The sequence below is a fragment of the Mesoplodon densirostris genome, chromosome 7 (assembly GCF_025265405.1).
Source record: "Mesoplodon densirostris isolate mMesDen1 chromosome 7, mMesDen1 primary haplotype, whole genome shotgun sequence".
Lineage (NCBI taxonomy): Eukaryota > Metazoa > Chordata > Mammalia > Artiodactyla > Ziphiidae > Mesoplodon > Mesoplodon densirostris.
The window spans coordinates 15052586-15070447 of record NC_082667.1 but is presented as its reverse complement, the minus strand read 5'-3'; the positions used below and the strand labels follow the sequence as shown (position 1 = coordinate 15070447).

Sequence of the window (17862 nt, the reverse complement as noted above, 5' to 3'; positions counted from 1 at the left end):
CAGTCCACAATTTGGGGGGGAGATTAAATAAACTTTTCATATTTAAACAGTTTTAGATTTACAGAAAAATTGTGAACTTAGTACAGAGAGACATATACCTCACACCCAACCAAATAATAGTCTCCCCTATTAACATCTTATATTAATATGGTACATTTGTTAAAATTAATGAATGTACATTGATACATCATTATTAACTAAAATCCATATTTTATTCAAATTTCCTTGCTTTTTTACCTAATGTCCTTTTTCTGTTCCAGGATCCCATACAGGATCCCACATTACAGTTAGTTGTCATGGCTATTTAGGCTCCTCTTGACTGTGACAGTTTCTCAGACTTTCTTTGTTTTTGATGACCTTGACAGTCTTGAGAAATACTAGCCAGGTCTTTTGTAGAATGCTTCTCAATTGGGATATTTGTCTGATGTTTTTCTCATGATTAGACAGGGGTTATGTTTTGGGGAAGAAGACCACAGAAGTAACTGCCATTTTCAGCACATCCCATCAAGGATATGTACTATCAACATGACTTATCACCAGTGACGTTGACCTTGATCACCTGGGTGGTGTACTGTTTGTCATGTTTCTCCTCTGTCAAGTTACTCCCTTTCCCCACCCCCCCTTTTCCATACTGTACTTTTTGGAAAAAAGTCACTATGTGAAGCCCACTCTCTGGAGTGAGGAGTTAATCCCCCTCCTTGTGGGCAGGGTATCTACATAGATTGTTTGAAATTCTTCTGCATGGGAGATATGTCTCTTCTCTTTCACTTTTTATTTTTTCAATCATCAATATCAGTATGGACTCATGGATATTTATTTTATACTTTGGGTTATAATCCAATATTACTTTGTTTTGTTCCTCAAATTGTTCCACTTTTAGCCATTGGGAGCTCTTTCATTTGGCTCCTGCATTTCTTTGACATTCATCATTGTGGGTTTAGTCTTTGTTTCTCTGAGCACTTCCTTACTTTCTGGCACTACAAGATGCTACAGGTTTATCTTGTATTAATATTTTTCTTGCCCCACTCCAAGAATCAGCAGTCTACTATTTTTGACACTTGGATCATTTCCAGTTTTTTGTTTTGGGGTTTTTTTTTGGATTTCTAAACAAGACTGCAATGAACATCCTTGAGAATATATAAATAGGTATATTTATCTGATATTTCATTTGAGTTATAAAAGGGCAGAAGCTGGAACTTAGACAAGACCGGTGAAAGGATTTAGACCAAACCTTCCTCTGCGTAGGCACTTTGAAAAATAGTTTGGCAGTTTCTATAAAATTAAATATACACTTTCCATATCACTGACAATTCCAGTCCTAGGTATTTACCCAAGAGAAATAAAAACATGTCCACCAAAATACTAATAGTAAATAGTCATAGCAGCTTTATTTGTAAAAGCCAAAAACAGGGACAGTCTAAATGTCCATCAACAGGTGAATGTATAAACAAATTGAGGTCTATCCAGACAATGGAATACAACTCAGCAATGAAAATAAATAAACCATTGCTCTGTATAACAACATTTCCAGAAATATCATAAAAATATGTTGAGTGAAAGAAGACACAAAAGAGTACCTTCAATATGATTCCATCTGTATGGAATTCTAGAACAGGTAAAACTATAGGAACAGAAAATAAGCCAGTGCCTGGGATGGGGGAGACTGACTGAAAAGGACTCAAGGGAACTTTTGGGTGTGATGGGAATGTTCTATGTAGTAGTGGTTACACAAGTTTATACAGTTTTAAGGCACTTAAAATGGGTGCATTTTTTGGTATGTAAATCATACTTTGATAAAGTTGATTAAAAGAAAACAACAACAGGGCTTCCCTGGTGGCGCAGTGGTTGAGAGTCCTCCTGCCGATGCAGGGGACACGGGTTCGTGCCCCGGTCCGGGAAGATCCCACATGCCGCAGAGTGGCTGGGCCTGTGGGCCATGGCCACTGAGCCTGTGCATCCAGAGCCTGTGCTCCGCAATGGGAGAGGCCACAACAGTGAGAGGCCCGCGTACCGCAAAAAAAAAAAAAAAAGAAAAAAAACCAAAACTGAGTCTAGATTGCAGAAAAAGAACCCAGAGGAGAGGGGAGTAGGCAAGGAGGCCTTCTTAGGGAAGGGGGTAGGGCCTCTTCTGTCTCTCTCACCCACCCTTCATCACCGAGAGATTCTCATCCTGATTCTTTTTTTTTTTTTTTAATAAATTTATTTATTTTATTTGTTTATTTTTGGCTGTGTTGGGTCTTCGTTGCGACTAGCCGGTTTTCTCTAGTTGCGGTGAGCAGGTCCTACTCTTCATTGTGGTGCATGGGCTTCTCATTGTGGTGGCTTCTCTTGTTGTGGAGCACAGGCTGTAGGCGCACGGGCTTCAGTAGTTGTGGCTTGCGGGCTCTAGAGCGCAGACTCAGTAGTTGTGGCACATGGGCTTAGCTGCTCCACAGCATGTGGGATCTTCCCAGACCAGGGCTCGAACCCGTGTCCCCTGCCTTGGCAGGTGGATTCTTAACCATTGCGCCACCAAGGAAGCCCTCATTCTGTTTCTGAAATGTGCCTCTCCCCACTCCTCAGGGATCCCTCATGCTGAATCAGGGCCTGGGCTTGGAGAGAACGCAGGTTGTAGACACATAGAGTGGACCCACCGTACCCAGCAGCCCTGAGGCTGGAGGTGCTTTGTGACACGTCTGTTTGTTGGGGTGCAGGGAAAGGGCTAGAACACACTGGGGCTTAGGCAACTTTGCTGCAGGACACTCCCAAACAGAACTTGATGAAAGTGGGGCTGCCTCAGTGCCTGTGCAAATGGGCAGAGGTCTGCAGGCCTAAAACTGCCTCACCAATGGGTGAGCCCCGAGTCACCCAGCAGCAGTGTGATACCTCTAAGAGGAGGCAGCATTTGGGGCCAGGGAGGACAGCAGGCGCAGTGACACAGCAGGAGACCAGGGTTTGTGGACTCTGGTCTCAAGGGACATGCCTGGGTGTCCCCCTCCACTCACTGACAGAGGTGGTGAGTGATGACCAGGGCCAGGACTTATGGAGACTTCAAGGGGAACTTTAGCTGTGTGGAAGAGTGAGACATCTGTGAAAGACTAGATCCGCTGCCAGTCAAGCAGAGTTTGAGATCTGAGGGATTTATGTAACGTAAGCTCATTCATTCCTTCGTGAATCTTTGTTGAGGGCCTTCAGTGAGTCAGATGCTGATTTAGTCACTGGGGATAAAGCAGGGGCAAAGCAGAAAAGTCCCTGCTATCATGGGACTCACCTTCTCTGACAGTTACATCCTGTCATTTCAGCTGGAGGGAGTGCTTTGAAGGAGACAAGGAAGGGTGAGGGGAGGGGGGAAGCCACCTCAGGTTGGGTGGGCAGGGCCCCTGTGAGGAGGGAACACTTGAGCATAGTCCTTTGGACCCATGGGCTGGAGAAGCCTGGAACATACTAGTTACCAGATAAATTCCTAGCAGGGCAATTTCTGGGTCAAAGAGCATAAACATTCTAAGGCTTAAGTTCTTCTCCAGAAAGTTTCCTAGGTTGCCTTTTTAAAGAAACGGGGAAACACTATGTGTTTTAGGAGTGCTTCAGAGTTTTTTTAATGTGTGTGTGTGTGTTTGTGTGTATGTGTGTGTGATGTTTCCTTTTCCAAATGCCACCCCAGAAGGGATGGTTCAAGTCAGTTCAAGTCTGTCAGACCTAAGATCTTAGGAGCTAAACATCCTAGTAGTTGAAATGCCAGTCAGAAAGGCCTGCATGTGTATCTCAGCTCTAGCACTGACCAGCTCTGGTGTGACTTTGGACAGGTTTTGCCGAAAGTTGTGTAAGCCTCGGTTTTCTCATCTGTAAAATGGGCCTTCTAATAATGCTTAGCCCCAAGGGTTATGTGAGGGTCAGACAAGACAACATAAATGAGGTGCTTTGCGGAGTACCCAGCACACAGTAGGTGTTCGTGATTCTTTCACTGCAAGGGCTCCAGTGCAGTCTCCTAGCCCAGGGCGCTATGTTCCCACAGGACATAGACAGGGTGTAGGCCTGCTCTGTGCCTGCTTCCAGACACCAGATCAATTGTTGTCCGCTAAGATTTCCTATCTGGCCAATGTTCCCCACCCAGGTATGAATTAACCTGACTTTAAAAGATCCTAGATGATGAGCGTGTTTGTGTGTATCTGTGTATTGTGTGATATTTTTCTCCTAGGAAGGAACAAGGATTTTCCCACACTCCCCTAAGCGAAACCAGATGAGCAGAGTTAGCTCAAACTTCTCAAAAACAATTCACCTCTGCACTTAGACCAGATATGGAATGTTTCAACCCCAAAGTATACTTGTTGGTGTGTGTGTCTGAAAAACCACAAGTGATTCGGAAGAGGGTCAGAGTGAAGTCATCATGAGCCCAAACACCCTTCAGTTACAGACGGACATGGCAAGTTTTGATTGTTTGCTTGCGTCTTAAAAAACAAACAAGAAAACAAACAAAAAACTCAAATGCAAATACAGCCGTTATTTTACCTGGAACTCAGACACGAAACGTTCTGCCTCTGCTCTCTTCACGTACTTTATATTGTGCACATCAGCTTCTCACATTTGCTCTCTAATCATCCCCAGGTCCCCGGACTCAGCAATCACACCTCAGCAGTTCTTTAAACTTAACAGGGAAAAAGGCGCTGCTCCGTCACCCTCCGCCTACCCCCTCCCCACCTCAGGGCAAGGTGTCCACAGCAAGGAAAGGCGCATCTGGAAAGCCCTTCTCAGTTGTCAGTGAGGGCAAGAGTTCCCAAATGCTGATCTGTGAACCAAGTTGCCACCCATCCCTAGTGAGATAAGATAAATAAGAACAATGCAGAGAGGTTTTCGTAAGCTAAAGGTATTCCATTTTTAATTCTTAAATGATGTCCTCTTTATTTTTTGTTTTCAAATATTCTTTTATGAAATTTAGTGACAAGAGATGGAGATCAGTTGTGTTGGGTTTTTTTATACTGTTCTTTCTCGGCAAAAGAAAAAGTTGGCCAAAGAAAAAGTTTGCCAACTTCATGCTCATCAAAATGTATTTTGAGATTTTCCTAGTCTACAAACCCCTGAAGTCTGGGAATCACCTGGAGAAGGAGCCAAGTGCACGAACAGAAAAAAAAATGCATATAAACTGAGTACCTGCCCCGTGCTGTGCTCATGAGTCATTTCACCTCATCCTTACAGTAACACTGGGGAGCGGGTGATAGTATTTCCATTTGATGGATCAGGAAAGCAAGGCTTTTGGCGGTTAAGGGACTTGCCCAAGATCACTCAGCTAGGACGAGGGAGAGGGAAGACTGGGATTTGAACCCAGGCTGCATGAAACTAGATCCGGAGTCCCCTCCTCCACCTCATGTCTATTCCAGAATTCCCAACACAATCGGAGATTCAGAAAAGCATCTAAAATTGAAGTAGGTGTAGGGCCTTATTCAGAAGCAACAGTGAGTAAATACATTCACAGATCAGTAACAACCCTTCCATCCACAAATGAGAGAGAGAGAAAGGGAGAGGGAGGTGAACTATGCTATTCCATGGTGGATGCACTTTCAAAAACACAGTGGGTGAAATTATGAAAGTGTTAAGTGCTGAACAATCAGCAACAAGCTGATTCATAATGCGAAGGGGCAGGGGCGGGTCCTGAGCACATTAACTGCCCTCTTCAGACGCTGAGAACAGGAACTGGACACGGAAGCAGCTGCCCCATTACCAGACAAATGTAGAGAAAGTGACAGTTTAGGGAAAAACAAGAGTGATTAAGGGATGGAAGAATCCATGAGTAAAGATGAAGAAATAATTACGCACAGCTTGGCTAACTCATAAATCAAGGACGTTCATTCCATCTACAAACACCAGCAAGGTGAAAGAATCAAAGAAAGATGGGCTATTCAATGTACATTTAAAAGTGAAACAATGGCTAGAATTGAGAAAGAGCTAGAAGCTGAAAGTCAGGGACACGTGGACTCCCTGTGAAAAATCACCTCAGTGGGGGGATGGGAGAGGGAAGCAGCCAGAACCCCACGGGGGTTGAGACACCGGCGAGATTGGACAAAGCATCAGATAAGGCACAGTAGGGACCAGCGCCCCTCTGGGCTGAGACGTGACCTCAGTCTTTTCCCTGCCTTCCTCTTACGGCTTCCACACCTCTCTCCCCCTCCTCCCCTTCACCTCAGGAAGATAGGATGGCAATTTGAGGAGGGAAATGGTGTCAACAAATATCGCAAGGTGTCGTAACATCAGCCCACCACCCGGTTTGATTTGGGACCATGGCAGAGGAGCATTAATTATCCCCCAAGAAACCAGTCCCACAGCAGAACGATCCTGAGGGCAGAGAAGCCCCTCAAGGCCTCTCCCCTGGAGCCTGCAGGGATCGGGTGACCAGGTTTATTTACCCAGAACCAGCTGTCACAGGATTTACTGCCAGCACACGAGGGGTTCCCCAACACTGCAGGCAGAGGAAGGTGACATTTGGGCAGAGTTTGGGCTTCGTCAGCTGCTGGAATCACCTTCTGCCTGAAAGTGCCTTAGGAGTGCCTGGGCCCTGTTGCCCAGAAAAAGATGGAAGACCAGGGATTCTGTCTCCTTTCCACTGCGATAAAACCATTTGGCCCAACCTGTGAAGAATGAGTTCTTGTCCTGAAACGCCTCACTGAGGAAAAGGGGGCAGGCAGGACAGGAAGCCAAAGGGTCAAATGTGGGTTTGGGAAAAGGCTAGTACTTAGGGATGTGGAGGGAGCAGGTGAAGGGTGGTGCCTTCTTGAGAATGCACTGAACACCGAGGAAAAAACAAAAAGCAATGGAGAGTCATGTACCAAAATGTTCATTGCAGCTCTATTTACAATAGCCCGGAGATGGAAACAACCTAAGTGTCCATCATCCGATGATGGATAAAGAAGATGTGGTATATATATACAATGGAATATTACTCAGCCATAAAAAGAAACGAAATTGAGCTATTTGTAATGAGGTGGATAGACCTAGAGTCTGTCATACAGAGTGAAGTAACTCAGAAAGAGAAAGACAAATACCGTATGCTAACACATATATATGGAATTTAAGAAAAAAACAAATGTCATGAAGAACCTAGGGGTAAAACAGGAATAAAGACACAGACCTACTTGAGAATGGACTTGAGGATATGGGGAGGGGGGAGGGTAAGCTGTGACAAAGCAAGAGAGAAGCATGGACATATATACGCTACCAAACGTAAGGTAGATAGCTAGTGGGAAGCAGTCACATAGCACAGGGAGATCAGCTCGGTGCTTTGTGACCGCTTGGAGGGGTGGGATAGGGAGGGTGGGAGGGAGGGAGACGCAAGAGGGAAGGGATATGGGAACAGATGTATATGTATAACTGATTCACTTTGTTATAAAGCAGAAACTAATACACCATTGTGAAGCAATTATACTCCAATAAAGTTGTAAAAAAAAATGCAATGGAGAGATGAAAAAACAGAGAAATCTAGTCGAGTTTGTATTATAAGCCCTCTGGGACCTAATTCCCCTGTTTCTTACATTGTCACGCATATTACTGGCCCTCCACAAAGGTTTGTCATCAACAGTGCAATTAAATAAACATAAGAACAATGCAAAGAATGGAAAGACACAGTGAGCAGTGGGACAGGGGGGCAAGCTAGGAGCTAAATAAGGCCCATGGCATAAATTACAAGCTTACTGAGGGCAGGGGAATCTGTCTACAAATTCTGCAGTATTTTCTCCTCCATGGAGCTCCAAACATTTAAGGGATAAATGACACCAGTTACAAAGTCAAGCATTTTAAAATAGTGACAACCCCCAAGAGGTGAATTTCAGTCCTTTTTCAATTTCTCTCCTCTGTCTCTTAGTGATTTTTTTTCCCTCATAAAACGAGCACTCCAAGTTTTTAGTCTGATATGCTTCTCAGAACAGCCTGTTGGCTTTAAATAAGCTAAAGAGAAGTAATATAATAACGCTGGTTTGGAACATCAGGTCCAGCCATCGATTATGTGGCCAAGTGGCCTGGCTAGAGAGTGCTGGACCCCGGGCTCTCCATCTCGGGAGCCATCTTTTCGTGCTTACATCCATTCACCAAACCAGGAGCCAGCAAGCATCAGCGGTGGGCAAGACACGGTGCTGGCGTTTGGGGAAGAAACCAAAATACACAGGACACTAGAAATGCAGGTCATTGAGGACAGGAGAGGCGTACTATTCATTTTATTTATTTTTTTTGTCCCTCAGTATCTACCGCTGGGAAGAAGGACACTGCAAGCCACCATGAGTCATTTACTACTTAGTATAGATGAAGGCTGAGAATGACGTTAGTGTAAGGGTTTTTGAGAGAGAGAGACAGAGACAGAGAGAAAGAGAGAGAGAGAAAGATGGAGAGAGGAGGAGGGCGTGGGTCCATAGAATGAGGGAGCACAAGCCAGAGTGAGGAGGGGAGGGCCAGACTGGGAAGACTAGAGGAACCAAGACAAGTCATATCACTGCGTTAATTAATTAAACACACACAAGACAAAACTTCCTTACAAGTCACCTTACTGGAATCAAAGATAAAAGATGCAAGCCCAGACCCTTGGGGTGTGATTGTGTGCATGTGATCACACAGGATACAGAAAAATGTGAACAAACATCTATAAAACAATGTGACAATGGTTACAATAAAGTTAAAGAAAGGGATAATGGATGAAATTTTAAAATGAACTGTGGATTCGAAGATGTATTTGTATCCACGATAAACATCCTGATTTTGACGACTGTGCTGTGAGCTCTGTAAGAGAATATCCTGATCTTAGGAAATACACAATGAAGTATTTCAGGGTTTAAAAGAAAGTGGGTTTTGGTGTTGTTGTTGTTTTTTCCAATAGGCACGTGTATACAACATCTGAAGAGCACAGAGGATGAAAGAATGACTCCAAGGGGAGAGGAAGGGAAGGAGGAGAGTAGGGAGGGGCTTCACTGAGGATTTGACCTTTGAGTAGAAGGGAAAAAGACAGAGAAGGAGTTCATTTGGAGAAGAGGGGTTGGAGAGAGGGCAGGCTAGGAAAAGGTCATGGGCAAAGGTGTGGCATGAAAGCACGGAGGACATGCCCTCCTGGAAACCTTAAAGAGCGAAGCCTACCTAGAGTTTCCAATCTGTGAGGAAGGATGTGGATGAAAACACAGATGGACAAGACTCTCTGGGTCAGTGAAGGGCAGGCTCTGCAGTTGGAAAGTCAAAAGCAATTCCTCAGTAGACACAATTCTCATCTACAAAATAACCACTGTCTGTCTTGTGAGACAGAGCCTATGCCTGTAATGCATGCAAAAAAAGCTCAAGGCTATTTTGGTGTTTTTTTTTTTTTTTTTTTTTTTTTTTTTGCAGTACGTGGGCCTCTCACTGTCGTGGCCTCTCCCGTTGCGGAGCACAGGCTCAGGACGCACAGGCTCAGCAGCCATGGCTCACGGGCCCAGCCGCTCCGCGGCATGTGGGATCTTCCCAGACCGGAGCATGAACCCGTGTCCCCTGCATCAGCAGGAGGACTCTCAACCACTGCGCCACCAGGGAAGCCCTCAAGACTACTTTGAAAAAAAAAAAAAAAATTTAAATCAGGGTCACCTGAGCCAGGAAGCGCTCAGAATTGGGTTGGGTAAACTCAGTTTCCCAAACATTTATGAGCAACTTCTGTGTGCACACACTGTGCTGGACCCTGGGGATACAAAGACGGAAAACACATGGTCCCCAACCTCAAAGTAGATCACAGGCTGGTAATCAAGAAGAGCTTCTTAGACAAAGTGAGTTTTGAGTAGGAGAGCAGGGATGTGGATTGACAATCAGCCAGACCTCCAAGGGTTTGGTTTCTTCAGGCCTGCCACTGACTTCCAAGGGGGTGTTTGGTCTCTACTGTGGCTGGTACCCAGGCATCAATGCATTGATGTTAGGAGAGGAGGCCAGAATGGAAAGGCTATTTAGTAGCCAGCAGTGGTAGGAAGGGCCTTCTAAATTGGAGATAATTGACCTGTGCTTAGCTACAGTGACAAATCTGTTGGAGGAATATAAAGAAATTAAATTGGTCAAGAAAATTAGAGGCCAGTCTCATTTCTTCACCTAGATGCAAAAATCCTAGAAATTGAATTCAGCAGTGTATAAAAAAGATAATGTATTGTGGTCAAGTTAGGTTGATCCTAGGAATACAAGAGTGATTTAACATTAGAAAAGCTATTAATATAATTCACCATATTAATGGATAAAGGAGAAAAACCATATGGTTATCAAAACAAGTGTAGAAAAAAATATTTGCTAAAATTTACCACCAATTCATAATGAAATGTCCTACCTGATAAAGAGCTTTTATCAAATAATTACAGCAAACATCATTCTTCAAGGTGAAAGATTTGAAGCATTGCTTTAAAATCAGGAACAAGACAAAAATGTCCACATCAACTCTTCTTTCCAGCATTGTACTTGAAGTCCTATCCAGTGCAATAATAAAAAAGAAATAAAATGTATAAGTTTTGGAAAGGAAGAAATAAGACTGATATCTTTATAGATAATATAATTGCTTATTTAGAAAACACAACAGACTAGAAATTGCTGGAATTAATTTTTTAAAGTTTAACAAGGTGGGTGAATAATATAAATTGATTGCATTTCTACCCTCCACCAATAAACAGAAAGCTTAATTTTAAAAGATGTCAGTTATTATAGCAACCAAAATTAAGGTACTTAGGAATAAACATGATGTAAGGTGTGGAAGACCTTTAAAAAGAAAAAAATTAACTTTATTGAAAGACATTACATAAGACAAGTAAATGGAGAGATGAGCCACATTCATGGATAAAAAGTCATAATATGAAAATAACACCAACTCTCTTCAAATTGATCTATAGAGTCAACTCAACTCAAGTCCTTATCTCAAGAGGGATTTTTAAGTAATTTGACAAACTAATTCTAAAATTTATATGGAAGGGAGGAGTCCTAAAAGAAGCCAAGACATTCCTGAAAAAAAGAATAAGGTGGGCTTCCCTGGTGGCGCAGTGGTTGAAGGTCTGCCTGCCAATGCAGGGGACACGGGTTCGAGCCCTGGTCTGGGAGGATCCCACATGCCACGGAGCAACTGGGCCCGTGAGCCACAACTGCTGAACCTGCGCGTCTGGAGCTTGTGCTCCGCAACGAGAGGCCGCGACAGTGGGGGGCCCACGCACCGCGATGAAGAGTGGCCCCCGCTCGCCGCAACTAGAGAAAGCCCTCGCGGAGAAACGAGACCCAACACAGCCAAAAATAAATAAACAAACAAATAAATAAATAATAAAACAGTGCTTTAAAAAAAAAAAGAATAAGGTGTAAGGACTTTCTCTACTATATATAAAACATACTACAAAGCCCTAGTAAGTAATATAGTGTGATATACGTACAGGGACAGATAAGTTGACCAATGGAATTGAATAGAATGCCCCAAAGCAGAACTACACATATACGGAATCCAGATTTATGACAGAGATGGCACAGCAGACCACCAGAGAAAGGAGAGATTAGCCAGTACATGGTACACAATTTGTAATTTACATGGGGGAAAAAAGATGGATTCTTATCTCACACCATATCCAAAACTAAATTCTGCGTGAATTAAAAGCAAAATGTAGGGAATTCCCTGGTGGTCCAAGACTCCACGCTCCCAGTGCAGGGGGCATGGGTTCGATACCTGGTCAGGGAACTAGATCCCATATGCATGCTGCACCTCAGAGTTTGCATGCCGCAGCTAAGAAGTCCACATGCTGCAACTAAAACAAAAGATCCTGCGTGCCGCAACTAAGACCCAGCACAGACAAAATAAATAAAAATTTTAAAGTCTTTAAAAAAGAGCAAAGTGTACAAGGCAACACTTTAAAATTTTTAGAAGAAAATATAGAACAATTTATCATATCAGGAGAGAGAAGGAATTCTTATACAAGGTACAAAATGTACCAACCACAAAATAAAAGATTGATATATTAGACTATATTAAAAATAAGAACGTCTTTCATCAAACTGTATCTTAAAGAAAGTGAGAAGGCAAGCCACAAAGTGGGATAAGATATCTGTAATGCATATAACTGACAAATGAATACATAAGAAAATTTTCCTATAGCTGTCTGCACGTTCATTTCCTGATCTCCTTCAGAACCTTGCTCAAATGTCATGTTTTTCATAAAACCTTCCCTGTCCCCTGTTTAAAAAATTGCAAGCTCACCACCACTCCCTGCCTATTGCCCTTTCCTGCCTTATTTTTAGCTATAACATTTATCATTACCATACATACTATACATGTAACTAAATGATTTGATTGCCTTCCACCTCCCTCCTCAGTAGACTATAAACTCCTAAATGAGACAAGGAATTTTGATCTATTTTGTTCACTGCCTTATTCCCAGCATATAGAAGAGTGCCTGGCACGTAGCAGGTACTCAATAAATATTTGTTGGCTAAAACTCCTACCAATCAATGATAATAATACCAACAACTCAATAGAAAAAAAATGAGCAAAAGACTTAAACAGGAATTTCAATAAGAAAAAACACAACTTGTCAATAAACATATAAAAAGATGTTCGAATTTCTTAATAATCAGGGAAATGCAAATTAAGACCAAAATGAGATAGTATTTTATACTTACCAGATTGGAAAACATTAAGAATTCTGACAATACTAAGCATTGGCAAGGATGAGGCACACAGGAAACTCTTAATACACCTGCTGGTGGGAGTGGAAATTGTTTCCCTCTTTAGAAAACAATTTGAGATTATCTTGTAAAGGTGAGCATGTGTGTAGCCTGTATGTCAGTTTATCTGTTCTTAGGTTTATACCCTGGAACATTGCCACTCAAAGTTCAGTCCACAGACTGGTGCCAGTATGTGAAGGAATGATCTGATACAAGCCAGCCACCTTGAGACAAGTACAAAAATTGACAGTAAGGATTAAGAAAATTTGATAGCAACTTGACACTGCCATCCTATATTTATTTTTAATTTTTTAGACTTTTTTATCATGGTAAAATATGCATAACATAAAATTTGACCATTTTAATCATTTTTAAGTGTACAGTTCAGTGGCATTAAAAGTACATTCACACTGTTGTGCAACCATCACCACCATCCATATCTAGAGCTTTTTCTTCATCTTTCCAAACTGAAATTCCATACCCACTAAACAATAACTCCCTATTCCTCCTGCACCCCCAACTCCTGGCAACCATTTTTCTGGCTCTATGAATTTGACTACTCTCGGTATCTCATACGAGTGGAATATCATACAGTATTTGTCCTTTTGTGACTGCCCTACTTCTCTTTAGCATAACGTCCTCAAGTTTCACCCACATTGTAGCATGTGTCAGAAATGCTTTCCTTTTTAAGGCTGAATAATATTCCATTGAATCTATATACCACCTTCTGTTTATTCATCCATTGATGGACACCTGGGTTACTTCTGCCCTTTGTCTATTGTGAATAATTGCCCTACTATATTTATTGAAATATAATTTATGTCTGTTGAATACAACAATTAAAACTGGGCTTTCTGTTTGTATGTCTTTGAATTTTTAATAATCTCATTTTCCAAGTAATTCATTTTCATGGTATTTTACAAAAATAATCTGTGACAGATTGGAAATTTTTCTAAATCTACCCACAGATAGTTCAAGAAGCACCACCCTGGAGCAAGGGCTTCCAAACTTTTCTAAGACCCATGAAAAGAAAAACTCTTCACATCACAGCCCAGGACACATAAACATAACTGAAACAAAAGTTTCACAAAACAATACTTAACCATTTCCACAGGAAATGCACTAAGGTAGTTATTGCTCTGTTTTGTTTGTTTGTTTGTTTTTTGCGGTACGCGGGCCTCTCACTGCCGTGGCCTCTCCCGTTGCGGAGCACAGGCTCCGGACACGCAGGCTCAGCGGCCATGGCTCACGGACCCACCCGCTCCATGGCATGTGGGATCTTCCCGGACCGGGGCACGAACTCGTGTTCCCTGCATCGGCAGGCGGACTCTCAACCACTGCGCCACCAGGGAAGCCCCATATTTTTTTTTAAATCCTGGTTGAATCTATTAAATTGATTTCACAGGCCACTACAAATCATGAATCCCAGTAGGAAAGCCAGTGCTCTTGAGAAATTCTTGCACATGTGTGTCAGGAGCCATGTAAGAGAATATTCCCAGTAGCATTTATTCGTTAAAAAAAAAAAAAAAAGGAAAACATCCATCAATAGGAAGCTAAATGAATAAATTGTGATATATTCACCTAATACAATATTACTGGGGCTCAATCAATGTTTATTGAATGAATTAATAAACAGCTGTGAAAATGAAGTACAGCTACATGGAGCAGTTTGGATGAATCTTAGAAATACAATGTGGAGTGGACAAAGCAGGTCACAGTTGATTCTATACTGAACAAAACTATTTTTAAAAAGCTAAAAAAGCAAGCAAAAGTAAACACTATATTGTTTAGGGATCCATGCATGTGATAGGACTACCCTAAAAATCAAAGGAACAATAAACACAAAATTCAGGACAGAAGTTACCTCTGGCGAGTAGGGAGAGGGTTGGATTAGGGAGTTCACAGTAGCTAACAGAATTGGAAATGTTATTAAGTTGGGTGGTTTACAAATGTTCATTATTATGCTTTGTACTTAGATATACATTGTATATATTCTTTTATCTATCAAACGTTTTTTAAAAGATAGAAATGAAGTTGATGAAATTGGAGGACAGAGAATTCTAGCCACATTGCGCAAGCCATTGATATTTAAAAATATCAGTAGAATAGGGCCCCCTGATCTTCTTCCAAGAGTGTGAAAAAATAGCTGATAAGCATTTTTTCAGGCTGAAAAGAAGGGTATCTAGACAAGGTGTTGAATTGGCTATCATTTCCCATTATAGAATAACTGCTCCAGTTTCCTTATACCCATCCACCAAACTCCCACCCCCTAACTGTTTCCAACAACCATGGAATGTTCATCTGCATCCTTGACTGTTGGTTGCTCTTAGAATTCTGGGTTAGGGGTCTTGGGGAGGCAATAGAAGAAGACTACAGCCCCTCAAGGGTAGGGACCAAGCTTTATTCATCTTCATGTTTATAGTTTTCAGCCCAGTGCCTGTGCAGAATAAGTATTGGATAGTTCTTTCCTGTACAACTGAATGAAGCACCTAATGAAAGAATAAATGACTATTGCAATTAAGCTAAGGATGCTATACCATTTCTGTCACTGCCAATACACGAGATTATTTCAGCCTGCTCTGACTCATGATCTAACCTGAGACACGGTAATGGGCGTGGCTTCCCCAAAGGTATTTATGAATTAAAGGTCTGAGGGAGAAGGTAAGATGAGGTCACAGGATAAAAGTGGGGAAGCAGTCCCCTTTAAAATAAAAATGAGAAATCTTGGGAATTTTTAAAGCCCAGTTGGGCATATCGGTAAGTTGGTGATTATCTTTTTTATCCCTACTTTAATTTTTATCATGGTTAATCCCAAAGTGTCATGAGCAGGGTACAGTGGTTAACATAATGGAATGTGGAGGCATTGTCTGGGTTTGAATCCAGATTCCTCCACTTGCTTACTGGGTAAGCTTAGGCAAATTACTTAACCTCCCTGTACCTCAGTTTTATCATCTGTAAATGGAGATAATAATAGCACCAACACAGAATTGTAATGACAACAAATGATTCAGTGAGTATATATTCATAAAGAGAACAGAGCCTAGCACACAGCAAGCACCCTATCAGTGTTGTTAAATAAAATCTTTACCTAGATCGACAAATACACTCGTGTGCCCACGTGCCTCCTGTACTCTTAGGGTTAGTTGCCTTGTGGGTACTCAGACTTTTACTGTGACAAGACAATCTCTGTGGCCTTTTCCGTGGAAAGCCCTTGAGAGGTTTCATCTTTATGGAGCTTTGCTATAGGACCCTTTGCTTAATTAGCATCCTTGAAGTCCTGTTGTTGATACCTTCTAAGATTGTCTTTAATATACACATAGATTCCTGACATGCTGCCTTCATAATGCCTGTCCCACCATTCTTTCTTTTCCCTTCTCTCTCTCTTTCTCTCTGCTTCCTCTGCCCTCTTGGACTGTTGGCAACAGACTCGTAACAGATTTCCATTCCTCTAGTCTTTGTTTCTGCCAGTTCATCCTTGGCCTCAGGGACACATTAAATCTTCCTCAGACAACCCTTTGCACACATCATTCTCACCCACCCACTCTGCTCAGAACCCTCCACTCCTTTGCCACTGTGTACAAATTCCTTAGCTTGACTATCAAGACCTCTAGTGCGAATTTAGCCTTGCTCTCCCACTTTATCTTTCTCTATCTGCCTTTACAAACTTTTTTTTTTTTGGCAACCAAATTAGCCTATTAATTGCTCCATACTGGTCATGCCTACACCCACCCAGGCAACACCATTTCTTCCACTCCCAAGCCTGGAATGCTCTTCTCGTGACTTCAGAGCCTGGAGGAGACACTCTAAGAGGTGAGAGAAGGGCATCTAAATGGAGATTGGGGAATATCAAAAGCAAATTTTATGTTTCTAACTTGTTCCTTGACTTGGCCGTGATCCCAGGAATGGGAGAAGGATTCTCTCCCTCTTCCTCCTTCAAAAAAGGCACAGAGCATGGAGGTTAAGGGCATGGGCTCTGGCTCTGTTATTTCCTGGCTGTGCCTCAGTTTTGCTCATCTGTAAAAGGAGGCTAGAAACAGCACCCTCTGGAGTGGATGTGGTGATGAGCCACACAGGTCCCCCTTCAAGGCTGAGATACGTATTCTTCCAGCTGTGAGAGTGTTGGCTGCCGACTGCTCACACTGAGTCCCTTCCAGGAATTGCCTTTAATCAAAGGAAGCTGCACCACCCAAGATGAGGCCCTCTCTCTGGGGCAGCCTGCAACCAGTGAGGGGTCAACAGTGGGTACAAAAGCCTGGCCTCTTTGCCTTAACTGGACAACTCTAAAGGGCCATTTCAGCTTCTGATCTCCCCATAAAGTTCACTGAGGCCTCTGGTGTGACTGCACCAGAGCCCAGCTTCTCTCTCTGCCCAATCCAGCTTCCTTTCCTTCCCCTCACAGGTGTTGTTCCCAAAACTACTCCTCAATAGACTACACGCATGCAAATATCTGCTTCAGAGTCTGTTTCCCAGGAAACCTGACCTACAATAGTTGGTCTAAGAAAGCAGTCCCAAAAATGAGACTTTGGAACAGGATCACTTGCTGGCTGACTGGCACTGAGGACCTCATTACTAATGGTAGGTCAACAGTGAGAGCACTGGGCATGTGGTTAGGGTGCAACTGCTAAAATTTTCGCTGGTGATGACCTGGGATGGGACACAGTTGGACATTAATGCACTGGGGGTGCAACTTATCAAGTGTTTGAGAGCTTCTGGTAAGAACTATTTGTAAAGACTGTAGAATGAGAAGGCTGTTGCTGTGGGTTAGGGGAGGGGCAGTGGATTGATTCACTGAAGAAAGACAACGAAAGGCCCAGAATGATTAATCACCAATATAAGGCAAAGTGTAAAAGCTTGAGGGTAGCATATATAAGGCAGCATATGAAGAGATTCTTAGCTCCTGTACCAGAGGGCAGAGGATCAGGCCCAGAACTTAATTATAAGAAGAATGAATTCTCAACACTAGCAGAGTGATTGGAAAGATCTGGGGATCTGATTGGAAAGAATGGGACCCTGAGACTCTCATGAGGCTGAAAATCAAGATATTGGTCAGGGTTGCAGTCATCTTGAGGTTCAGCTAAGACTGGAGCATCTGCTTCCAAGATCACCCTCATGGCTTCGGCAGCCCCTAGAAGATCCTTCTCTAAGCTCATTCCTTCAATTGCAGGTAGGCCTTGGGACCTTGCTATGTATCCTGAGTGTCCCTACAACACAGCAGCTGGTGATCGG

At 42.6% G+C, this 17862-nt stretch overlaps 1 protein-coding gene across 1 annotated transcript in view; it reads right to left on the bottom strand.

Annotated features, from left to right (window-relative positions):
• Nucleotides 1–17862, bottom strand: part of LOC132494128 (uncharacterized) — a 92925-nt gene that overhangs the window by 22850 nt on the left and 52213 nt on the right. Inside the window, exon 4 of the mRNA XM_060105163.1 lies at nt 10277–10412. Coding sequence (XP_059961146.1) covers nt 10277–10412 — 136 coding nt within the window. The remainder of the gene's footprint in view (nt 1–10276; nt 10413–17862) is intronic.